We start from the raw sequence: 26,080 nt of genomic DNA, 5'->3' as shown, positions 1-26,080 counted from the left end.
TGCCTCCACCATCACCTGGATCCCCCTCTGGTGCAGTTGGCTCAGGGACCCGACGGGCAGTTTCGAGGCTTTGCCATTGTCGAATATGAAGCTGCGGAACAAGCTGAGGAAGTGCAGAGGGAGATGGACGGGCTCTGGGTTGGTGGGAACCACATTCGGGTCTTATTCTGTGCACCTGGACCCCCAGGGCGGAGTATGCTTCCTGCCCTGATAGCAGCCCAAGCTATGGTGAGTCTGTAATTTAATTTGCATCAATACATCACATTCGAGCACTGGATAACCACAACCTGTATTAAACCTCGCGGAGACTCTCAAAATCCAACTGGCTTTAAGCAATGGTAGATTGGGATACGAAGTACAATGTCATGGGACAGCAAGTCACTAATTGACCACAATGCTGCCGTGTTTGACACGCTGCTCAAGCTGCCATTTAGATGGGGCAACAGAGAGCAGCCAGTGCTTGAGCACTTGGACGTCCTTGCATCTGTTTCTGTCATTTTGTTGAGTATTGTAAAACTCTCATATGTTTTGTTTCTTGTCTTAGGCAATGAACCGTGGGAAGGGTCTTCTCCCAGAACCAAATCCTGTGCAGATTCTGAACAGCCTGAATAATCCAGCCACATTGCAGCTTCTCCTAAACCCGTTTATGCACGGGAGCACAGGTGCCCAGCAGGGTGAGTCAGAGTGATAGACGTGTCTTCATTCGTTTTGCTTTAACATTTAGAGTACCCAATTCCCTTTTTTTTTTTCCAGTTAAGGGGCAGTTTAGCGTGGCCAATTCACCTACCCTGCACATCTTTTTGGGTTGTGGAATCACGGGGAGACTGCACACTATGTATTTATTCATAACTGGACTGTGTCCTCTGGTTACTCAGCGTGTCAGGTCCAGGTTAACCAGGAGCTGAGTGTCACGGTGATGCAGTCACTGCTGCCTCGCAGCGTCGAGGACCCGCGTTCGATCCCAGCCTGGGTCACTGACCATGTGGAGTTTGCACATTCTCCCTGTGTCTGCATGTCCCCCCCCCCCCCCCCAAAATCCAAAAAGATGTGCAGTGTAGGTGAATTGGCCATGCTAAATTGCCCCTTAATTGGGAACAAAAATTGGATATTCTCAATTTAAAAATAAACAGGAGCTGAACGGCCTTCAACAGACTGACGCCAGAGAAATCTCCCATTACAACGGATCACTTTGGCAATATTGACACAAGAAATATAACTAGGAATCGTGTGCACAATGGGATAGGCATGCATAAGCATATTTTTAGAAATATACTTTGTATCAGATTTATAATTACCACAGTGCTTCAAATCTTCTTTCTTGCTGTCCCACGGGAACGTCCGATCGAGAGTAGGTCCATTATTGCATGTGCAGTGCAGCAGTTCATCCTTAATCTTTGACACAGTTAGTCATCACTGATGTAGTGAACAGTAATGGTCCAGGCCTTTCCCCTTTAGCCAGTGTCTTGGCTTCGTACTGTTTCTCGGGAAGTGGTTGAAAGTGGTTTGAGGTAAGGTTTTTTTCCCTGTGTGAAATCTGAATGGGTGCCACTGCCTTTCCCTAATTGCCCTTGAGGAGGCACTAGTGGGTCTCCTCAAATTGCTGGAGTCAGTTTAGTGGCGGTACTGCCCAATGTTGTGGAGGAGGAGGGGAGGGAGTTTTTAACTGGAATGTGTCCAAGTCAGGATGCTGCGTGACTCGGAAGGGAGCTTGGAGTTGCTGGTGGTTTTGTGTCCTAGGTTGTAGAGTTTAACTTCTGCTTCATGTGGGAAGTTTGGAAATGCCAAGTGCTCCATGTCAGAAAATCAATCCTTTCTTTCTTCTTGACCACTATGAGAGGCTCTTGTCTCATCAAACCTACTTGATAAATAAGTCAAATAGGTTTTAATTTCCAGTTTTCAAAAGTATGAAAATGCTTTCAAATATATAGCAATGAAGTTCCTGAACGAAGAATACTGACTATAATACTTCTTTTCTTTAGGACTTCTGGGAGCTGCTCCTCCAGTGCCTCTGCTGGGGAATCCTGGATTAGGGGCAGCCCTCCTTCAAATGGTTTTCCAGAGCCAAAATCCAGCACAAACCCAGGTAAATCTCCAACTACGAAAGCAAGTCATTGTAAACTGGCACAGGGAGGGTTTGAGCTGAAGCTTCAGAGTTCAGTGGTGACCAAAGGAAGCACACTTGTCTCTGAAGGCTTGGCATTTACAGTAGTAACATTGAACTCTGTTCTTTTTCTTGCTCTTCCCTGTCTGAGCTGATGTACCAAATCAGTCGGGGAGAACTTTGTCAGGAGGATGATTCCAGAAATCACCTGTGTTTTTCAGCGGGTGTTTCAGTTGCACCATCGTCTCCACAATGAAATGGAGAATGTGGGTTCAGTAAAACTAACGTTTCCATCTAATGACGAAATTGACCATTTGAATGAGTATATGGGTGGCACGGTAGCACAGTGGTTAGCACTGTTGCTGCACAGCTCCAGGGTCCCAGGTTCGATTCCCATCTTGGGTCACTGTCTGTGTGGAGTCTGCATGTTCTCCCCATGTCTCCGGGTGCTCCAGTTTCCTCACAAAGTCCAAAGATGTGCAAATTAGGTGGTTTGGCCATGATAAATAGCCCTTAGTGTCCAAAAAGGTGAGGTGGAGGCTTGATGGGCCGAATGGTCTCCTTCTGCACTTATGGTTCTATGACATATTTCAGAGCGCTGCTTAAGCCAGAATTGAAACCTTCACTATTGAAGCACATCGTCAGTCACCCATATGTTTTCTATTATTGGCTAGTTACAATGCGCGTGTACTGGTGGCTGTTGAGTGTGTGTCGAATGGCAGATTGAATATGTTAGTATAGAATTTTACATCTTTTTTTAAAATGTGCTAGGACTCTAACTGGAGTGCATGAGCAATTGTACTGTGTATGTAACATACTTCATGGAGATGTTTTTACTTTGGGTGATGCAAATATGTCTTCATTAACCAATTAAAATTAAAAAAACAATTGTTTGAGTAGAAGTGGAAAAGGCAGTAAGTTACCCCTGTGACAGCTGACCCAAGTGACCAGTGTGACTGGCTTGTTGCTTGACCTTCGAATTAATTCAGTGAGATCCTGCAAGCTCTTGTGCAGCTGCCTTTTGTCATATCAGCTTTAAGTTAACTATGCTGCAGATTGTTCAATGCATTGTTAACCTTATTCTCATTTCCTCATTTCTCTGAAAACACTAGCTCATCTGTCTTACAAGTGCTGTTGCTCAATGAAACGTTGGGAGTGATCCCAGACATTAGTTGGCAGAATAGTGATGCAACAACTATGACAGCTGGGTGAGTTAGGGTCACTCTCTCCACTCCGCTGCTGATGAGGAATTAATTTCCTCAAGGATTCTAGTCCAGAATGCACAAACTCCATTCACTCCGGACCCCTTTAATAGGCGTCAGAGGAAAGTTGTTTGCAGTGCTGCCTCGCAAGCACAAGCCTAAAACCCAGATGAACTGTCAGCACCCACTATGCGAAGAATAATTTGCAGCTGAATTCCTGGGACTGCTATGTGCTTTGAACGTAGTCACTGGAAGGAGTTCTCTTTTTCGTGGGGGAAAGTAACACGCTTTCATGTTTCTGAATTCCCATGTTGAATATCATGCCATCGCAGAAAACAGGCCGATGTTCCTTTCATCTTGTTGTTTTTGGCCCAGAATTACTTGTTGTGTAGTCAATTCTGATTGAAGCTAGCAATGCTGTGTACATCCTGACAGTTGAGTTGACCATTATACCTTTATACCTGTCTGAGTAAAAGTCCATAGTTTTTAAATTTGGCATTTGTTCCCCTGCCCTGCTCCACCATCTGTTTTTCTTTTTCTTTCTCCTTTCCTGGGTTACCAGCTCTCTGGGATGTTGTTACCCTGGCATGCTGCCCAAGTGGCTGTTCACTGTGCGAGAGTCTAGGTGCTGAATGTTAGCGGGTCACTTAACAACTGGAGGCATCACAGCAACACCTGAGGTGCAAAATGTGATAAAGGATGAAATGTGAACCCTTCCTGACTTTATAACTCAATATCGTGATCAAGTAGGGGCTATACCACCACACATTGGCAAGTCTAGAGATGGTGCAATGAAGTTATTTTTTATACAGTGCGGAGCTAAAGCAAACAGTCGCATGTACACCATTTGTGTGGTTGCTTTGAAGGCAGCAATGGTAGGTCAAATGGATTGAAGAGGAAGTACGGAACTTCAGTACAATATTTTACTCGAGAGCATACCTACATAGTTTCAGATGGGGAATTACAGGTACAAGTCTGCCTCATTATCTTTAAATTTAGTCATGGACAAAGGAATGGATATGATTCTTTCAGGACTCCATAGGAAGTGGGCTAGTTCATGGAGACCTATTCAATAAAGGTGGCTTTTTTCCTGGCACTATGGGATTTAATAGCTTATACTATTCTTACGCTTTACTTTTTATCTATTGATGTAATGACTGACCTTTCATTCTCTACTGCATCCCCCATTCCCCTCTACACTTATTATGTCCTAGAATGCTTTGCTTGGGAATCCAGTTTTTCTGCAGAATCTGGTTTGGACCCAGCTGATGCACAATAAAGAGAACCAGGCATTCCTCAATGTAAGTCCAGAAAAAAGTAGCTTGTCGTGCTAGGGTTTGCCTTCCTAGTGTTTACAGCACATACTGATCACATTCATTATAGTTTGCTGTGTACAGTTTGATTTGGATTAAGTGGTGACATTTCAATTGGCTTGTTTGTTACAATAATTGTAAAAAGGAGTTCTACATTCTAAGCATCAATGTCACTGAGAAGGGACTTATTGAGGCTGTTGGTTTACAATGATGATTGATCGCTGTACTCCATTGGCTGCTAAATGCTTTCAGTGTTTTGTTTAACAGAGAAAAAAATAAAGTCAAATCTTTCTGATCTTGAGTCAGTGCAGTTGTGTGGTTTACACATTGTCATTTATAGCCCCCAAAATAGGCACAATTCACTTGAACGTCTTTCATCATGTGCAAGGTTCCTTTGGAACATCGCAAGCACCTGGCATGTTATGATTTATAATAATTTGGTTTCTGTTACATTTGATTTCCCCCCCCCCCTTGCCGTCCTGAATCTTGCTCTTTCTCTTTTATCTGTTGCTCCCTCCACTTGGATAGATCGAGAATCCATTTCACGTTGCAGGGGGCAGTTTGTTTACATGCGCCAAAGATGCACATGCCTCTGATCAGAATGATTTCTCTGAATGAACCCTGCATTCAACCATGTGAATTTGGGTGCAATCCCCAAGTCTGAGAGGCATTAGCACTGACATTGTGCCAACGACTTGACAGAGATCCGGTCATATTTTCTGTCGACTGCGGTCAAGGTCTCTACTGTTTCACAGCTCTGTTACCCTGCCTTTCAGTGTGCAGAATCAGAATGGTGTCACTTTATGCCACTTAATCCTTATTAACCTTTGCTTTGCTTGTCCATATATTTCATACCTTGCACACTTGACCTTTGCTCCCCATCCCATACATAGCCTTTGCTAAGAAAGGGCTTGCTTTGCACATGACAGTTTAGCAAGTGAAGTGTGAAAGATGCGAAGTGTGCATGCGGTGTAATGAACTGCAAGTCATTAACTGTTTATACATTGCTACTATTTGCATTCCGATTTTCAGAACATGGCCATCTATGCACTAGCTTTCTATTTACAGCGCAAATTCCTTCTCAGAATGAGAAATATGCTAGCTGCCTGATTTTAGCAAAGTCTCCTGGAATTCCGATTTAAAGGCTGATCATATAGAAGCAGCTGAGTGGGATTAAATCTGTTTTGTGAGGTAGCATTCAGATTAGCATTGAGTTTTGGCTGGACTGCCATTTCATGGGCATCGGTTCCTGTTGAAATTTCATACACGAAGCCTTGATGAATATCTTTTGGCAATTAAAATATGGAAGCAGCGTAGCGGAGCCCAAAGTACATCTGCACTTGACAGCAGGGTCAGGATTATTTCCTGTCCCTCATGGGTCAATCGGTTGTAGCTGCTTTTGAATTTTGATCTTTAATTGGTGCCATTAAAGCCCCACGGCCCGGCCCAAACACACCTCTTGCCATTCTGTGTCGTGACTGATTTAATGTTTTCAAATGTTGGTCCCGGCTCATACTTTCTCCATGCAATCACAGCTGAAAAAGGTGGGAGCCCGGGCAGCACGGTGGCGCAGTGTGTTAGACCTGCTGCCTCACAGCGCTGAGGTCCCAGGTTCGATCCCGGCTCTGGGTCACTGTCCGTGTGGAGTTTGCACATTCTCCCCGTGTTTGCGTGGGTTGCGCCTCCACAACCCAAACAGTGGATTGGCCACGCTAAATTGCCCCTTAATTGGAAAAAAAATTAATTGGGTACTCTAAATATATTTTAAAAAAGAAAAAGGTGGGTGGCCGGGAATGATGAGTTAAATCCGGACTGAATAGCTGAATGCAAGCTTGGGTTTTTAAAGGAACAGAGTGTGGAATGAATAGACGAGTGAAGGAGTTCCCACCATAATGACCATCTGACAAGATTGATCAAGAGACTCTGCCATTAATTTAATGTTAACGTGGAGATGTTGGAAGGGAAAACAAATATCTTGGCGCTAAACAAATCTTGAGCGGCAATGACGATAATTGTGAAACATCATGGCCCTCTTGATGTGGACAGAAGGGGAGAGAGAAAGAGTGTTCAGTAAGAGGGATGATGTGTTGGATAAACACAATGGGGAGTTGTTGGGTTATGTTTTCCACTATGTTCCAGAAATTGACACAGCACTGCATTCAAACAGATTGAAGCAGATCCTCCTCTTTTCATTTTCTTGGTAACCAGCTAAACTGAGCAATTGATGTTCAGATTACAGAATGGTGTTGTCTGTATGTGTGTCTGTGTTTTCAGAAGCCCGGCATTCTGGGGGAATCTCCTCTCGCAGCTTTGCAGCAAAACCCAATCGGACTTGGAGCCCCTCCACAACGGGGAAAGGGCCTTCTTGGGGAATCGCCCACAGGTATGTAGAATTTATATGCAGAAGCCCGTGAAGCTATTCTCACTTTCCACATGTATTCCCCCAGTACACTGCTTTGTCAGCTAGTGTAATCCAATCTGTGTTGTAGCAGAATGCTGTAACTGATGCTTTTAAAAAAAAAAAAAAAAAAAGTCAATATAACACCTTTACATCTATATACGTACAATAAATTACAGGATTTCAACCCTTGCAACATTCCTTTCTCTCTCTCTTTCCCCCCCCCCCCCCCCCCCAACCCAAAATAAAGAACCAATCCCCTATGTCCCATGTCCCCCCCCCCTAACATCTGACAGTGAACCAACTCCCTGAAATAAGAAATAAACAGCTGCCCCTCTCACTACATACATGTTTCCCCCCCCCAATCAACCCCAAGAATTCTCGACATGGTGCTGACGAAGGAGACCCAGAAGCTCACAGGCTTAGTACAGGACCAGAACGTGTGTGTATGATGCACTGGGCCTCCAGAGCACTGCTCGCACCTATCCTCTATCCTATTTCTCTACATTCGAGAAAACCCCAATCATTCATGCCCAAGAATCAAGCTGAGTCTAGCATTTGAGGAGGTGGAGTTGACTCTGTATCGAGCCTCGCTCCACACACAGTCTCTCCTCTCCTCCCCCCCCCCCCCCCCCCCCCCTCCCCCACATAACTCCTGACGCTTTAAATATCGTCCAATGGGACCTGCTCCGTCAATGCCAGCCGACCATACATCTCCTGCACCCTTCCCTCACCTACATCAACTACTCGGAGAATTCTGTCCAACACCTGGGGTGGGGGAGTTGGGTGGAGAAAGGAAAAGAAACAACCTCCTTACTTGCAAAGTTTTGCACCGAGAGCACCGAAACTGGTTAACTCTCGGAAGCTTGTACTTCTCCAGCCACTCCTCACAATTAGCGAACTTCCCATCGACAAATAAGTCACCAAACTGCCCAAATTCCTCTTCCCCACAAGTCCCAATGGACAAATCCAAAACCGCTGGCTCAAAATCATGGTTTTCACAAATTGGGGCTAACGCTGACGAGGCACCCAGTTTAAAATGCCACCTAAACTGTCTCCATATTCTCAATGTGGCCACCACCGGATTGTTGTCCATTTCATCTATTTTGTTGGGGAAAACAGAAGGGGAGCTGTGACAATGCACTCAAACTGTTGCCTTTACAGTCTTTCCTCTACATCCACCCCCACATGGATTCCGTCCCGCTATACCACCCCCACACCTTTTCAATATTCATTGCCCAATCGTAGTATAACAGGTTGGGCAACGCAAGGCCCTCTGATTGCCTATCCCTTTGTAAAAATGCCTGTTGACCAGTGGGTTGCTGCCCGCCCCCCCAAAAAAGACGAGATCATCTTATTGACTCGCGCAAAGAAAGATTTTGTAAGGAAAACTGGAAGACACTGAAACATCCACGTTCAATAATGAAATGGGACGGTACAACCCACACTGTTGGATCTTTATCCTTCTTTAATCTCATGAGCTACTGATCTGAGGCTGAAGACCTCTGGAACCCACAGCACCTACCAATTAATTTACACTGATTGAGGGAAGAGCTGTCAGATCTGCTAATCGGCATCTTTCATTGGGGCTCTTGCAGTGTGCTCACTGCTTTGCAGTTAAATTTGCTTGCAGGGGAGGAGTCAGTGCTGGGTCCCAGCTAGGCATATGGAGGACCCAAAGAGCTTGCAGGTGGCCCTCTCCCAATGTCACAGGGATGAGGATAGTGTGCTGCCCAGGACACAGACTACACTGAGTATCACCACCGTGTGAGATTTCGAGATTTCGTAATCTCTCCAGAGTTTCAGATGGCATTAATGTTGAGCAAAATAGATAAGGGATGATTGAATCCCAGGGTTGAGTAGCTAATTTTGTTGTAACTAGAGTGCTTTGAATCGACAAAGTCATCATCAATATCCTGTCGGTTCATCTTTACACACACCTCGTCATCTCGTTCTGAGGACTGGGACCTTCCAACACCCACAGGCTGTGATCGATGAAAAGCGTTCATTCTAACCATTGTAGAGAATTTTTATCTTGTGCTTTTAAACCCAAAAGGACTTTACCGCCTGCGTTGTGTGCAGCTGGCGTTACAGGTTGGTACAGATTGAGTTTTAAATAACACTGGACTGAACTGGAGAAAGAAGATGAGCAGTATTGATATTACAATTACCAATGTCTGCCTCCCCCTGTTGCAGTCTGAATTGGGTACAATATGGAGCTTTTGGATTGAGGATGGTTTGATTTAACGGTTACCTTTACTTTACCAGGCGTCTCAATTAAGCTAGTCGTCTCAACATCATTTGTTCTCCTTACAGGGCTGAATTCTGAGAGAGCGCAGGGACAGATGAAGATGCCTATGATGCCAATGGGGACAATGCAGTCCCAGCAGTATCTTGGTCAAATGCCACCAGACATGCAGGGAATGATGGAGAATCTGCCCCATTCTCGGCAAGTGATCTCTCCTCCAGTTACTCCAGCACCTCTACAAGGACTCCCCACGTCCATTCTGGGCTCCGTGCTCCGTGATCTGAAGAAACAGAGGAAACAAAGCATGGCGCAAGTGGAAACTGGCTCAGTCACATCAGGGGTGAGAGGCCAGGCTTTAAACGTTTTCCAGGGGCTGCAGTGGGGTTTTTTTTCCCCCCTATTCGCTTCTGTCTACCTTCCCCTGTTACATCCTGGGTTGGAAACATTGGCAATTCCTTGCAACTAATTGTTCAGCCATTTATTGTGTGCTTTCTTTACCAATTAGAGACATGTGATTGAGGAGTTTAGATTGTGACTGTTAACTCGGAGCTGGAAATGTTTTAAATGCACATTGTTGTATAATGCAGAGAGTTTGTAGTGAGAGCGATGAGGGAATATTCTGTAAATATATTGCCATGTTTCTGTTGCAGCCATCACTGTTGGGAGAACCACCAAAAGACTTCAGAATGCCTCAGAATCCATATCTCAATCTGCAAAGTGTGTTCCCTGGTAAGGAGCAGACGGTTAGCTTGATATTAATGGGCATTAGAGGGTGTGGGTCATGTAATAATTGATGCTCCTGGTATGCTGCATTTTTCCTCAACATATTTGCAACGAATGTCAAACTATGGATTGAAAACATTTTGCTTCAAACTATAACTAAGTGAACCCACTATCCCACCACCCTTACATCTCATCTTATTCATTCTGCACAGCAGCCCTGCACTACCCCCCCCCCCCCCCCCCCCCCCCCCAATATGTCTCAGCCCCTCGCTATCTGTGCCACACCTGCTCTCAGCCACTCGGCGCAGGCCACTCTCACCATCTGTCTCCCTAGTACCCATCACCCCTGCCATCTCCCCACCCTGACCCTCCTCACGGATGCCACCCACTCTGCACACCGTCCCTCTTCCATTCTGCACACGCCAGTCCGTCACACGCCCTGAAGCTTGCTGAACTTTGAACCTTAGCCATCCATGTCAGGCACAGCTCTTGAGGCACAACATTACCAGGTTCTCTGCTGCCATTAAAAATGCTCTTTATCTCTCATAGGTGATTCTAGCAGCAACTCAATGTCTTATGGCCAGAGCACTGGTCTTCTGGGAAACTATCCCAGTTCCATCTCCAGAGGTCAGCAGGGATCCAGCATCAGTGACTATCCGGAGTCCGGAAGCAGCCAGTTGAGTTATGGGAATTTTGAAAGCTATGATGATTACAATCACTCTTACAGGGACTATGAACAGGTATGTTTGGAATATATTGTCTATTGGCAGTTTGTCACAATCAGTGGAATCCTTTATCTGAATAATCAACCACACCCATCGGTCTTGTTCAGTTCCTATTACTGAGTAAACATTTGGTGCAGTGTTTGTCTGCTGCTGTTGCCAACACTCATTTCCAGTCTCCCATCATCTGTTTGTTTAGGGAACTGATCCACAGAGCAGTAAGACACATTGGGGAGGCTGGTCACTTCAATTTTACTGTGGCAAAGTATTTGCCTTTTTCATGTGAAACTCACAATTTGGTAATATATTGGCAAACTATACACGCTGTGACTTTTCAGGTGCACTGGGGTATTCACTGTAGTATTGAGGGAACGCTGCCAGGTTTAGGGTGCTGTCTTTCAAGTTAAACCATTGAGGGTTAGGCTTGTGTTTGGCCCATGGATACCCATCACATAGGGGCTGGTTTAGCACAGTGGGCTAAATAGCTGGCTTGCAATGCAGAACAATGCCAGCAGCGCGGGTTCAATTCCTGTAACAGCCTCCCTGAACAGGTGCCAGAATGTGGCGACTAGGGGCTTTTCATAGTAACTTAATTGAATCCTACTTGTGACAATAAGCGATTATTATTATTACATCAGATTACCTGTCTTTATCGTGAAGACTGAAAGAAATTGAACAGCCCATGTTCCAGTAACTATGTCAGAAAGTTTAAGACAAAACTGACTATTCTTTTAAGTTAACATTCTAATTTTATTTTATTAGGAAGGAGAAATGGAGCGCTACCCACCATCACGCAATCCTGTGCCAAGAGGGTACAGTCGTGACAGAAACGAGGTAAATCTTATAAAGGACATCGACGATTGGAAGTCTGGTGTAGGCTGCTGGATGCTTGGGTGCTGTAGGATCTAGGGATAGATTAGCTCAGTTTACAGGCTGAAGGACCTTGGATTTCCTCTCCAGACTATAAGAGTTAACTCTTTACCAGGGCTGTAATCAGGAACCTCTGTACACTGGGCTGGGCTCCGTGTTCGTTGCCAGTGCCCTGCATGGTGAGGAACTAGGTTTAGCTTGGATTCTGTGAAGTTAAACAGCTGTGACAAGCCTTGCTGAGATTCACTTGTACAAAGGCTGGTTGAGCGAGGTAGCAGCAGGAATCTGTGGGAAGTACCAGGCGATTATGGGCTTTGACAAAGAAAACTTGTTTCTCCAGTGAAATGAATGGTCTGATTGAGGTTTTTTTCCTGATTAGGAAAGAGAGCTGGAGAGATATTCAATGTCCCGTGACCCTGGCCTTGGAGGAATGGGGGGCTACGCACGTGATCGAAATGAGGTAGGTTTTGCATAGAAAGTTGACGATTAGAATGCAGCATTCAGAGCGCCGTGTTAACTGGTTCATATCTCCCTTTGTTGGTGACTCTGCCTTATTAAATTCAGCCACCAGTAACTGCAGCTCCTCTTACTGAATACAGTCCATCAGGGCGGGGCAGTTCAGTGACTGATTTCAGTCATTGCTGTTGTTGGGAGCTCGGAAGACTTCGAACATTCCCAGCTCCGTCCTCAGCCCAGTCTTCGGCCTTTGCTGAGTCTGTTCATCTCTGGCAGGCTGGAGTTGGCAAACTACTGTCAGCCTCCGCAGGAAGGGCTAACAGTCACTCATTTGCTGTCAGCTGCTGCAAAGGGATTGGCGAAGGTGCACGGTGTAGTCAAATAGCCTGACGGCACTTGCTTCCAATAATGACCAGTTGAAAAAGTTGTGGACTGTCAGTAAAACCTGTCCGATGCCCCAATAAGGAGTTGATGCCTCGAGGAGGGAAAATCCAAGTTCACTTGAGGTTTTTTTTTGTTAGGAAAGGGAGATGGAACGATACCCACTGCTGCCGGACCCTGGACATGAAGGATATGGATCTGACCGAAATGAGGTAAATATTAGAATTAAATAAACAGTTTAAATTATTCCCCAGACTCAAGATTGCTAATTAACCATATCTCCAGTTTCTCTGTATTGTGCAGAACATTTGAGTTGCCTAGTAACAGATCTGGGAAACATGCATTACATACAGTCATAAAGACTTTTTCCAGGTTGATCCTTGGCCTCTGAGTTTACTTGGAAGCAGGGTAGCACAGTGGTTAGCACAGTTGTTTCACAGCTCCAGGGTCCCAGGTTCGATTCCTGGCTTGGGTCACTGTCTGTGTGGAGTCTGCACGTTCTCCCTGTGTCTGCATTGGGTTTCCTCCCACAGACCAAAGATGTGCAGGTTAGGTGGGTTGGTCATGATAAATTGCCCTTAGTGTCCAAAAAAAAGGTTAGATGTGGTTACGAGGATAGGTAGGAAGTGCGGCCTTAAATGGGGTGCTCTTTCCAAGGGCCGGTGCAGGCTCGATGGGCCGAATGGCCTCCTGCACTGTAAATTCTATGATAATTTAGAATTCTCCAAAACTTCTTTACACTTAACCTCAGAATGGGTTCAGGCTAATCAACCTATTAATTCTGGATCCTCATCCAGTGCATGTGCGTCGACACCGACTGAGACAGTTTTGCTGGAGTTCAGCCTGAGGGATGTAACTGTCCAGGTTTACATATGAATGGCCATTCAGAAGATGCATCAACAGGTGACATGGGCTGGTTAGATGCACCCTGGTATAAACCTTGAGAGAACAAGGGCAATGTAAAGTGAGGTTTATTGGCTGTTTCTCCTGGATTGGTCGGAAGTTCTCTTAAAATTGCAGTCATTTGGAAATTGTTGAACTTTGTTTAAAGTGTAAGATTGTTAACGTTCTGTTCCTTGTTTAAGCGATCAACACCAAGTGGATACAATGATTTGGAGCCTGCCGCCCCTTCCATGTACTCCAGCTCTCCCACATCCTATTTCACCAGTGGTGTAAGAGCTGGGCTGCGACAGGGCTACTCCAGCAAGGTATGGCACCAATTGTTAGCAGACTGTTTTGTGACGCTCCTTTATTAACTAATAACCAGGGTTTATTTGCACCCTAGGCGACACATCGTTCTCTAACTGTGAGGGCAGCACATTTTAACTGGGATGCTCAGATCATTTTAATATCCCATCTTCCAATTTTAATATTTTGGTTTCCCCTCCCAGTGTATGATTGGTTAGCTGATTGCAGCCACGGTTGGGCAATTTCACTCGAGGGTGAACCAGTTAGGAATCCTCTTCCTGGTTGATTGTCCAGTGACATATCCTCTGGAAAGAGTCCGTGTGTGAATGTTCACAGCGGATAGACTCCAACTTGACTGGAATTCGCCACAGTTAAAATAACTCCGCTAAAGTGTAATGAAATGGGGCTTGTGCCAGACGTGAAGCCAGACTTCAGTAAGGGGAGGAGTGAGGCTGTCGGTCGCCTGTCTCTGTGGAAAGCTGGGGGTGGTGAAGTGCTGATACAATCCTCCATACCCCGCTAGCGCCCCATGTTGGTTCTAAAATTAATTTTAACACCAGATCAAGATCCTTAAACATGTCCAGGTGCATCGTGTACAGTGACTTATTTTACAGCAATTGTTTGTTGAGGGAGGAAAGATTATCAGGATGGCATGAAATCCTCTTCCTCTTCCACCAGTCAACACATCAACAGATGGATGGGATCCTTGTTTAATATCCTCAAAGAATGGTTCTGTAATCCCGTGGCACCTTGCTGGTGTCAGGCTTGAAGGCACATCCCCAATCTGGGCGGGTGTTGAGGACTGAACTGACTTCCCCCATGTGACAAGAGAAACGACACTTCAGGAAGTTCTTGGTTTACCCTCTCCCTTTGCTGGGGTCCTCCTTCTAACCAGCAGCTTAGTCATGGATTTTAAATTCAGTTCACCATTTTGCTGCGTTATCCATTGAACTGGAACAAGTCTGTGATTTGTCAACTGATGCCACAAAGTGGTTTTAGCTTCTGTCAGTGCACGAAGTAGCCAGTAGAATTTGACAGCTCATGAGTTTAGCATCATTAAACTAGCCTTGATGCTGTGTTAGGTAATCTAATTCACCAGGAAATGTCCAGGTGCATGGGGACTGGTGTGGCGGTGTCTTGAAGAGATTTCTCTGGGCACCGTTTTGTATAATCACGACTTGCCATCTCTGTCGATGAGTGAGCCTCGCATTTCCTCCTCCGAGTTCTGCAATCTCTCACTATTTAAATAATTTGTTGTTTTTCTAATCTTCCTGCCAAAGTGGGCAAGTTCACATTTTCCCACATTATACTCCAAGGATTTAAATGTCCGTTTGACAAAGGAAAGCAGCCAATAATTTGGAACATAGGATCAGGAGTAGACCATTCAGCCCCTCGAGCTGTCCTGCCATTTAATGGGATCATGGCTGATCTGTGACCTCACTCCATTAACAACAGCTGTGTGTGGGAGAGAGTCCCAAACCTCTATCGCCCTTTGAGTGAAGTTCTTCCGAACATATCTCCTGAACGGTCTGGCCTTCATTTTTAGACTATTGCCCCTAGTTTCAGAATCTCCAAGGCCAAAACATCCTTCCTAAGGTGTGGTGCTCAGAACTGCTCCCAGTGACTCCAAGTGGGGTCTAACCAGGGTTTTGTAAAGCTGCAGCATAACTCCTGTGTCTTTATACACCAATCCTCGAGATATAAAGGCTAGCATTCCATTAGCCTTTTTGATTATTTTCTGTACTTGTTCGTGGCATGTTAAGGATCTATGCACTTGAACCCCCAAGTCTCCTTGAACATCCACTGTACCCAACCTCTTTCCATTCAGAAAGTGCTCTACTCTATCCTTTTTTGGTCCAAAATGGATCACCTCACATTTGCTTACATTGAATTCCATCTGCCACAATTTTACCCATTCACCAAGTCTGTCAATATCTCCTTGCAATTTTATGCCATCATCCAGACTGTCTACAATACCCACCTAACTTTGTATCATTTGGATGTATGACTTTCTATGCCATCATCCAAGTCTTGAATAGTGTGGATAATTGAGGCCCCAACACTGATCCCTGTGGTACACCACTGGTCACCTTCTGCCAATTAGAGTAATTATCCATTATCCCCACTCTCTGTTGCCTGCCACTCAGCCAATTTCCTAACAGTGTCAATAATCTTTCCTCAACTCTGTGGACTTGCACCTTAGTTAACAGTCTCCCATGTGGGGCTTTATCAAATGCTTTCTGGAAGTCCGTGTGAATAACATCCACGGCCATTCCCCTGTCCTTCACCTGAGTTACCTCTTCAATTAGCCAGGCATGACCTTCCCTTCACAAATCCATGCTGGCTCTCCCTCACTGACCAACATTTGTTCGAGGTGTTCAGTCCCCCCATCCTTGATTATAAACTTCAGCAATTTTCCCACCACAGACCTCAGGCTAACCGGTCTGTAATTCCCTGGTTTTCTCCTTTCACCCTTCTTAAAAAGTGGAGTGACATGTGAAATTTTCCAATCCAGAGGGACTATTCCTGAATCTCAGGAACTCTGGAAGATTATAGTTTGGGCATTTGCAATGTGGTCCTCTACTTCCTTTAACACCCTCGGATGGAACCAGTCAGGTGCTGGGGATTTGTCACTCTTTAGTTCCATTAACTTTCTAGTTACTGATGCTGTACTTGGGTTAATTGTATTAATTCCTATCCTCTATCGACAATACTTTTTTCCGGACTTCTGACAAGTTGTCCTCCTTCAACTGTAAACACCGAGGCAAAGTCATTGTTCAACATGTCTGCCATTTCCCCATTGTCACCGATAGTATTTCCACTTAGTGTTTCAAATCCTGTGTAAATGCAGAATAATTGTTGACACTGTCTGAAATTATTGTGATGCTGAGAGCTGGAGATGTGACTGTTGTCCACTGTGTTGCAGTTAAATCCAATGCTGAGTTCTGGGGCAGGACTCTTGGGTGCTCGTCCTTCCAACTCTCCGCCAGGCCCCATGCTGAAGGTAACCATCTGATTGCTCTATTTCTCTCATTGTCTTTGCATTGTGCCTCTGCACACGGCATGGTAACTACAATGAGCGATCTCCTGATCCAGTTTAATGGAGTATTGTCTGGTGTAGGATTGTGCAATAGGCAATGGTCTGAGTTTCTCAGGATTGTGCATTCAAACATTAGACTTACAACCTCAATTGTGGCTTCCTTAGAATTCAAATTTTGAAATAGGATTTAAATTCATCCATTTAATAGGTATTCAATTAAAGACTGTTTTGTGAAGCGTAATCCACCTGTAGATTTAATAATCTTAACCACCTTCTCATGGGACATCAGAGAGTAGAACCAATCTGTTATAGGTGGGAGAATCAGCAGAGTTGCACGATGTACTGGGAATAACCGTGTCCGAACTCTGAGGGACGTTCCTCATTCTGGATTTGGTCAGGGGTGGTGCGACCTTCCTTTTTAGAAAGGAAATATATCATAGAATTCCTACAGTGCAGAAGGAGGCCATTCGGCCCATTGAGTCAGCACCGACCCTTCGAAGACCACCCGACCTGAGCCCAATCCCCCACCCTATTTCTGTAACTCCCTAAGGGGCAAATTAGCATGGCCAATCCATCTAACCAGCACATGTTTGGACTGTGGGAGGAAACCACAGGGAGAACATGCAGACTCCGCACACAGTCACCCAAGGTTGGAATCGAACCCGGGTCCCTGGCGGGTGAGGCAGCGATGCTGACCACCGTGCCGTCCAAGTTAAGAATGCAATGGTTCTCTGTGGTAACTGCACCACTCTGTTATTCATACAGGACCTGCCATATCAGCTGCCCTTTCGCTATGACAGCAGAGAGGCAGAACTCCAGGAAAATTACACACACACAAACATTTTTTAACCAAAATGCTAACAGTGTTGAAGCTTTTCTGAGTTCTCTGCAAACGACCAAGATATTGGGTAGGAAAGCACCCAGGCTCACTCATTCAAAGAACTGAACCCAAGCAGAAAATACCTCCAGTAAAACCCTAAAAATGAAATGGACTTTCTCAGGGTTAAAAGGCAGATCATTGCACATTAGTGTGTTATAGTTTCAGCTTCATTTCCTTGGATCCAATATTATGCGTGAACATCAGACACCCATTAGAATTACTAGGCAAGGTCTCTTCAGGGTGATGCAGTGGTTAGCACTACTGCCTACGGCGCTGAGGACCCGAGTTACTGTCCGTGTGGAGTTTGCACATTCTCCCTGTCTGCGTGGGTCTCACCCCCACAACCCAAAGATGTGGAGGATAGGTGGATTGGCCATGCTGTTAAATTGAAGCCTGTGTCAGCACTGGTCGAAAGTTTAGGTGGAGGAGAGGGGTACGAGTGGGATGGGGGTTGATTGAAATTGTCCTTCAGTTGACTTTAATTCTCTCTGTTCCAGGCGCCACTTGTTGGTCACAAGCGGGGCGCTTCTCACCTGATCCCATCACCTGAGCCCAGCCCAGAGGGAGGCTACATTGGACAGCACTCGCAAGGCCTGGGTGGCCACTACGCTGACTCTTACCTGAAGAGGAAGAGGATATTTTAGCTGGAGACCTGGTGTTGCCATCTCGAATTACATGGTTCTGTTTCGCTTAAGGGTGTAAATCTTGTACAGACGTTTTTAATCTCTGTGTCAAAACAATTCAGTCTTTTAGTTTTTTTGGAGGAGGGTGAAACTTTTACCTGTGAAGTTAGGGTATGCAGAAGGCCAGACACGTGACAATGTGACACCCATGAATGTCAGCCACAGAAATATCACAATGTATCTCTGAACATGCAGATTCCCATTATTGAGGGAAATGAGTGAGCAGTGAGGTGGAAATCACTATCTGCCTCTCTCGCCTATCTCATTGTTATTAGTTGAACTGTGGGACCAGTTGGTGTGAGCTGGCGGGTGATCTATGGAAGAACCCTTTCCCTCATTAGTTCAGTGTTAATTTTGCGTTTTTTTTTTTTCTTTCCACCAAGTTTAAAAATGCTTAAAGGTGGCTGCAAAGATTCTCCCAGTAACAATCCCCATTTATAAAGGGCTGTGAGCCTTTCTGTAGAACCAGCCTGAAAACAACTTCTTGATGGTGTTGCTGCAGCATAGTACAACCTTAATAGATCAGCATTTTAAGCCGATATTTTACTTTAAAACCAACCCCTATAAGTTGATGGTTTTTCTCTGCTGTATTCTGATTCTGTGCAATTTCCTTCACACATTTCCCAAGGCATTGGAATTAATTCAGTGAGTTATTTTACTTTCTTTGAATTGCACTGCGCAATATCCATAGTTTAAGATCCATCTGCCCATGGCTGCTTTGTTTTCAGTCCTTCTGCATATCCCACTTAAAATCTTTTTCAATGTATTTCCTTAAACTTTTCATTTAATTCTGTGAATCTACATTTGCCTTTGATTTAGAAATGCCCCTTTTTCTTCGTTAATTATTTGCAGGAAAAGGGTTGCACACTTGTCCCCTTTTTTCCTTTTTTAAAAAAAAATCAAAGTAGTCGGGGTAACTAATTTTGTTCCTGTTTTATTTGGCACGTGTGAACACATTACTGTTTGTTTCAACTTACTGACAACTTTATTCTACAAAAACGTTCGATGTTGAATTCCTGATGTCTGTTAACTTGGGGAACTTATATGCCAACCAGTTTTCCACTAGGTTTGGACAAGAGGGTGAACAAGAAAGATTGGGACTCTAACCTTAAAATCAATCCAATGTAAATAGAAGCAACGGTGGCAGACACTGCTCACTCTAGTTTCTGATTGGATACTGTGTGCTGGTTAAAGCTTCAGGAAGATACTTTGCAGTACGTTAACCGCCTGTGCTGTGTGTAGTGTCTGGTAAACAAACTTGTTTTGCCTTAATATTTGAAGTTGGCGGTGAAATTCCTCCTCCATTTTACTGCGCCCCAGTTCCTGTGTTTGAGTCTGGAGTTGAAAGGAAACAGGTTTTTCTTGAGCATTTGTCCAGTTTGCATCTTTCAGATGTTGGGATTTGAAAGACTGCCAATGCCCACGGTTGAGGCGGGTGTGGAAGGGTAGAGAACAGGGAGAACTGCAAGAAACAGATGGTTAGCAACATCTCTGGGCGCATTTCGTATTTCTCTTCTCCCCCCTCCCCACACTCTGCAGCCTCCAAAAGACAAGTGCAGATGAGTGAAGTCTCAGGTAAACAAGCACATGGTGCATGGAGAGGATGGAGTGTGATATTTGTAATAGCCTCACCGCTAAAATACATCACTAAAAACAAAGCTCCTAATGCGAGGAAATCGAGGTGTCGTGCCCAGTCCTTTAACTCAATGCTCAGTGCTTTGACTCGCTAGGCCGATCCTGTTCCAGGCTGCACTCGGGCTGGGCGTGTCTGGCAAGTGGTCCCAATTCTGACCAAGTCGATAGCCAGACCGTGCCAAGCCAATATTCCCTCCCCTCCAATTGGCGTGGGGTCCATGTCAGAACTTGTACTTTCATTGAAATGAGGGACTCAGTTTGTGAATGGACAGATGGTGATAGTTGACATTCAGTTTGTAGAAGACTCCAGCCTAAGCTGGACCCTGCCCTCGTTTATTGTTGCAGACTAAGAAACTCTAAGGTAATGAAGGACATGAGCCTTAGACTTCACTCTGACCAATTGTAGCCACGATCTGCTTATTGACCCTCCCTGTCTGTGATTCACTTGCTCAACCCCTCGGTAAAGGATAAGTCATTGTGGCACGTGAGAGCCGTGAGCCATTTTTAACATGTCAGATCAGTCCCTTAGCCTCGAGTTAGGAAGTGAAAGGCTAAATTGACAGATTCCTGTGTGAATTGCTATGCAGTGACCCCTGCTGGAGAGTGTGTAAAGGACTGGGCTCAGCTGCACTCTTTATACTGGAACCCTGTTTGACAGTCTTGGTTTGTTTATAACAAATGATCATGGAGCATCTTGGGGTTAGGGGGGCAAAATCTGGAGACAATTTCTGTAATTAAAATGGGTATTTCTACACACACCGTCCTCCAGAGGACAGGATGTGCAGATTGTGTCTGAAGTAGGTGTGAATATTCTTGGGCTGTCTCCCACAGTGTCTCCCTGACTTTAGCTGCACCATCCGAGGAACAGGCGTAGGTCATTCAATCCTTTAACTGTGTGCAGGTGGAGGATGGACTTCACGTTTTCTTACCGCCCCTTCCCTATGCTTTTGAGGCCAGTCACCCAGAGATTCGCTTGTTTGTAGCTGCTTCAAGTACATCAGAGCCCTGCAGCTTTTGTGGGGATCAAAGGTGGCATAAAGAGTCTGAAAAGTGAGTATTTTCATCATTGGACATACATTCAACTGCTTAATTGAGTCGGAACCTAATGCAATTTCATGTTTGGAGAGTCCTGTATACATCTCTAATAAAATTGGAAATTGCTCTTAATTTGGTTTCTTGTTTCCTTTAAACATTTCTCAATCTGTCCAATCACTGTCGTTATCCTTCCCTTCTCTACATTATAGTATTGTGGATTTCTGAATATTGAAGTGATTAATGATCTCCTTAATCTGATACATCTATTCCTAGTTTTGAGTCAGTTCAAAGTACAGTTCAGCACCGTTCTGACCCCTGATAGCCCAGTAACTTTACTGCCCAGTGTGGAACTGTCCTGGATTCAAGACCTGTTGATCTCACCTAAAGCAACATGTTTACTCTGGGAGCACTGGGGCTGAAATGGAGAGCAATTGGCTGTGGCTCCTGCTCCTGATCTCCATCCAGTCAATGTGAATATAGTTACATGGTTTTTATTTATTAGACCATGAGACACAGGAGCAGAATTAGGCCATTCGGCCCATCGAGTCTGCTCCGCCATTCAATCATGGCTGATATTTTCTCATCCCCATTCTCCTGCCTTCTCCCCATAACCCCTGATCCCCTTATTAATCAAGAACCTATCTATCTCTGTCTTAAAGACACTCCGTGATTTGGCCTCCTATTCTTTCACGGATGTCGGTGGCTGGGCCAGCATTTATTGTCCATCCGTAATTGCCCTTGAGAGGGCAGTGGTGAGCTGCCTTCTTGAACCGCTGCAGTCCATGTGGTGTATGTCTAAGTTCTAAGCAGATGGGGCTTCCATTTTAAAAAGTGGGGCAGCACGGTAGCACAAGTGGGTAGCACTGTAGCTTCACAGCGCCAGGGTCCCAGGTTCGATTCCCCACTGGGTCACTGTCTGTGCGGAGTCTGCACGTTCTCCCCGTGTCTGCGTGGGTTTCCTCCAGGTGCTCCGGTTTCCTCCCACAGTCCAAAGACGTGCAGGTTAGGTGGACTGGCCATGATAAATTGCTCTTAGTGACCAAAATGGTTAGGAGGGGTTATTGGGTTATGGGGATAGGGTGGAAGTGAGGGCTTAAATGGATCGGTGCAGACTCGATGGGCCGAATGGCTTCCTTCTGCACTATGTTCTAAGTATGTACACCCACCATGCTGTTGGGGAGGAAATTCTGGATTTTGACCCAGTGACAGTGAAGGAAGGTGCTGTCAGAGGAGCCTTGGTGAGTTCCTGCAGTGCACCTGACACTGCATTGGAATGAATGTTGTGGATGGGGTGCCAACCAAGTGGGCTGCTTTGTCCTGGATGGTGTCCAGCTTCTTGTGCTGGAGCTGCACTCATCCAGGCAAGTGGAGAGTATTCCATCACACTCTTCACTCGTGCCTTGTGGATAGTGGACAGGCTTTGGGGAGCAGGTGATGGCGAATCGCCACAGAATTCCCAGCCTTTGACATGCTCTTACAGTCATGTGAGTCCGACTCAGCTGTGATGCCCTGCAGTTAAGTTGGCTGCTAAAATTAAAACATTGCTCATGCAGAAACACATTTGTAGATAACAGAAATAACACCAGCATAAATCAATGAAGATAGCAATCATCCTATCTTGGGGACAGTCTATACTGCAGGCCCATGCGATAACCTCGCAGAAGTCATTGGATGCCTTTGCGAATAGAAAGTTATTTCAAGTGGTGTTCCACAGGGCTCGGTATTGTGACCCTTACTGTTCGTGTTATATATTAACGATTTGGATGTGAACTTGGGGAGCACGATTGGGAAATTTGCAAATTACACGAAGATTGGCCGTGTAGTGGACAGTTAGAGGATAGCTATAATCTCCAAAAAGATATAGATGGATTGGTGGAGTGGGCGATAAAGTGGCAGATGGAATTTAACACAGAGAATTTAATACAGAGAAGTGTGATATCATGCTTTTAGGGAGGTCAGACAGTTGGGAGTACACAATAAATGGGATTGGGGAAGTGAGTGATCTTGGCGGAGAGGTACACGGGAACCTAAAGGCAGCAGTTCACATAGACAAGGTTGTTAAAAAAAAGCATATGGAATGCTCTCCTTTGTTGGCAGAGGTATAGAATATAAAAGTAAGGATATAATGTTGGAATTGTATAAAACACTGGTGAGTCCACAACTGTAGTATTGGGTGTAGTTCTGGTCACCACATTCCAGGAAGGACATTATTGCCCTAGAGAGAGAGCAGGGGAGGTTTAGAAGAATGTTGCCAGGGCTGGAAAAGTGTAGCTACAAGGAGAGATTGGATAGTTTGGGGTTATTTTCCTTGGAACAAAGATGGCTGAGAGTTGACTTGATTGTGGTGTACAAAACTATGAGGGGAAGATATAGAGTGGACAGGATAAAATTGTTTCCCTTGGCAGAGAATTCTGGAATCAGGGAACGTAGGTTCAAGTTAAGTGGCAGAAGGTGTAGAGGGGACATGAAGAAAAACTTTTTTACACAGGGTAGTGGGTATCTGGAATTCACTGCCTGAGTTGGTGGAGGCAAAGATCCTAAATTCTTTTTAAAAATACCTGGATCTGCACCTTGGGTCTCTGAGCAACAGGGCTACGGACCGGGTGCAGGGAGGTGGGATTCGAAAGGGCACCTGGATGTCCTCGGGCTGACATAGACGAGATGGGCCAAATGGCCTCCTTCAAAGAACAAAGAAAAGTACAGCACAGGAACAGGCCCTTCGGCCCTCCAGGCCTGTGCTGATCATGATTCACAAACTAAAACAAAACCTTAAACCTTCTGTGCTGCAACTCTTCAATGGTTCAAGGTCTAAGCCATTGATGTGATACTGAATAAAATTTGTTCGCAGTTTCTGTGTATGGTCCCTGTGCAAATTGTTATGGGTCAGGGTTTAGAGAGCTCCAAAGTATATCATTGAGATCATCTGACCCACGACTTTTATTAGATTGTGTATGGGGAGCACACGGCCCACTCTACAGGTGTGGTGCAGCAGAAATCAAAAAGTATTTTTAAAATGTTTATAGTCAATGAACTCAGTTAACCTTTTTAAAACATACAGTGAACATCTTAGCAACCATCAATTCAAATACAACCCCCAAAGAATACAACACTAAGTAACCCTTAAACTTTCCTTTTAACATCCATAAGACAAAAAAAAAACATTTTAAAAGAAGCACATCAGGTTTTAAATTCTCTACTGAGAGCAGTTATCACTCTGAATTCACCAAATGATCTAGAGATAGTCTTTAGATTGCAGAGAGATCAAAATTACACCTTCTTTGGCTGGCTGTAGCTCCAACACTAAAACGAAACTAAAAAACACACACACCCAAGCTTTTCCTCAAATCTCTGACATCACTGCAGCCACTTGAGCAGACAAACATTTCTTGAAGTGACATTCCCATGACAAAATAATGTCTCACTGTCGCGGTCCCTGCACAGCTATTCTGGTGCCTGTGCAAAGGCCTCTTGGTAATACTGCAAATATTCACACACTTCATTTTTTTTAAACATCTAAAGAACTGTTGACAAACAAATTTCTGATAAAACTAGAGTTTGGTCATTAAGGTATTGTAATATCCTGACAGACAGGCGACCACCAAGTTGATTTAACGAGTAAGGGTTTATTGAAGTAATGACTCTGCACAGACAGTGAAATAAAAGGCTACCATGTTCCAAACTCCTAATTGACTGGGAAAACCACACACAGCTCCCAGGGTTTACCTGTTCCAGTCACGTGACACTCTAGGAAATTACCCTGATGGAGGGGCACACTGCCACATCCCTCTCCCTTTACCATCCTGATTACATTACTTAATTTGCAAAGAAACTATTTACAAAAATAACCAAGTCTCTCAAAACTCACTTTTTAATATAAATTTTAAGAGTGCCGAAATCTTTATTTTCCCCAGTTAAGGGGCAATTTAGCGTGGCCAATCCACCTACCCTGTGCATATTTGGGTTGTGGGTTGAGACCCGCACAGACATGGGGAGAATGTGCAAACTCCACACGGAGAGTGACCCGGGACTGGGATTGAACCCGGGACCTCGGCACCGTGAGGCCGGAGTGCTAACCACTGTGCCGCCCCTTCATTACTGTCTCTTATCGGGTAAGTTGGTCAGGGGACTTATTGATCCTTTAAGAGTGATGCAATTCACTAATGGGTGCTTCAGCAGTAGAGGTAACTTCAGTTTGAACCTCATTGGAATGACGCTCTATTTACGAAGGTGCATCCATACAGATAGTTTCCTCGGTTCCCCTGGAACATTACTGCATTCATCCTCTGGGTAGTTTGCTGCGGCATCACTTTCATTCATAGCCATATCAGTAACGAGCCTACCCCGGCCAGGTTGTCCCATTGGTTCGGAGTGCGTCAGATCCTCCTCCGATAGTTCACATGTTTTTTTTTTAACCTCTCTTGAACATCCACCTGCTCTGACGCTGGACCTGTTTTTGCCAGCACCACAATTCTTCCCCTAAACCAAATCATCCAGCTCAAACATCCTTTGAGCTTCTTTCAGATCATGGTGCCTTTTCTGTGCATTCTGTTTAACCTCCATCCTCTCCGCCAAGTTGGGAAATATAAGATCCAATAGCCACGGTCGCACAGTGGTTAGCACCATTGCTTCACAGCGCCAGGGACCCATGTTCGATTCCCGGCTTGGGCCACTGTCTGTGCGGAGTCTGCACGTTCTCCCCGTGTCTGCGTGGGTTTCCTCCGGGTGCTCCAGTTTCCTCCCACAAGTCCCGAAAGACGTGCTGTTAGGTAATTTGTACATTCTGAATTCTCCCTCGGTGTACCCGAACAGGTGCCGGAATGTGGTGACTAGGGGATTTTCACAGTGTTAATGTAAGCCTATTTGTGACAATAAAGATTATTATTACAGTAACTCGGTGGGTGTTAACACCTGTGATGACTTGAGGTGTAGTTCGACAGGTGAGCAGGAATCTGTTGAATGTTTGAATAGAATAGAATTTACAGTGCAGAAGGAGGCCATTCGGCCCATCGAGTCTGCACCGGCTCTTGGAAAGAGCACCCTACCCAAGGTCCACACCTCCACCCTATCCCCATAACCCAGCAACCCCAACCAACACCAAGGGCAATTTATTATGGCCAATCCACCTAACCTGCACATCTTTGGACTGTGGGAGGAAACCGGAGCACCCGGAGGAAACCCACGCACACACGGGGAGGATGTGCAGAC

At 45.1% G+C, this 26,080-nt stretch overlaps 1 protein-coding gene across 2 annotated transcripts in view; it reads left to right on the top strand.

Moving 5' to 3' along the window:
• Nucleotides 1-21,007, top strand: part of raver1 (ribonucleoprotein, PTB-binding 1) — a 51,899-nt gene extending 30,892 nt beyond the window's left edge. The window contains exons 4-17 of one of the 2 annotated variants that reach the window (XM_072490830.1): nucleotides 37-228; nucleotides 545-674; nucleotides 1,980-2,083; nucleotides 4,518-4,604; nucleotides 6,891-6,999; nucleotides 9,331-9,602; nucleotides 9,913-9,991; nucleotides 10,535-10,725; nucleotides 11,470-11,541; nucleotides 11,957-12,037; nucleotides 12,555-12,626; nucleotides 13,500-13,622; nucleotides 16,529-16,606; nucleotides 18,020-21,007. In XM_072490830.1, the coding sequence (XP_072346931.1) occupies nucleotides 37-228; nucleotides 545-674; nucleotides 1,980-2,083; nucleotides 4,518-4,604; nucleotides 6,891-6,999; nucleotides 9,331-9,602; nucleotides 9,913-9,991; nucleotides 10,535-10,725; nucleotides 11,470-11,541; nucleotides 11,957-12,037; nucleotides 12,555-12,626; nucleotides 13,500-13,622; nucleotides 16,529-16,606; nucleotides 18,020-18,166 (1,737 nt within the window). In that variant the 3' untranslated portion in view covers nucleotides 18,167-21,007. The remainder of the gene's footprint in view (nucleotides 1-36; nucleotides 229-544; nucleotides 675-1,979; nucleotides 2,084-4,517; nucleotides 4,605-6,890; nucleotides 7,000-9,330; nucleotides 9,603-9,912; nucleotides 9,992-10,534; nucleotides 10,726-11,469; nucleotides 11,542-11,956; nucleotides 12,038-12,554; nucleotides 12,627-13,499; nucleotides 13,623-16,528; nucleotides 16,607-18,019) is intronic. The other variant, XM_072490831.1, reaches the window with a different exon arrangement.
• The last annotated feature ends 5,073 nt before the right edge of the window (nucleotides 21,008-26,080 follow it).

Source organism: Scyliorhinus torazame, chromosome 27, assembly GCF_047496885.1.
Source record: "Scyliorhinus torazame isolate Kashiwa2021f chromosome 27, sScyTor2.1, whole genome shotgun sequence".
Taxonomy (NCBI): Eukaryota; Metazoa; Chordata; class Chondrichthyes; order Carcharhiniformes; family Scyliorhinidae; genus Scyliorhinus; species Scyliorhinus torazame.
Note: the sequence above shows the minus strand (reverse complement) of the source record. Positions and strands in the feature narration are given on the sequence as shown.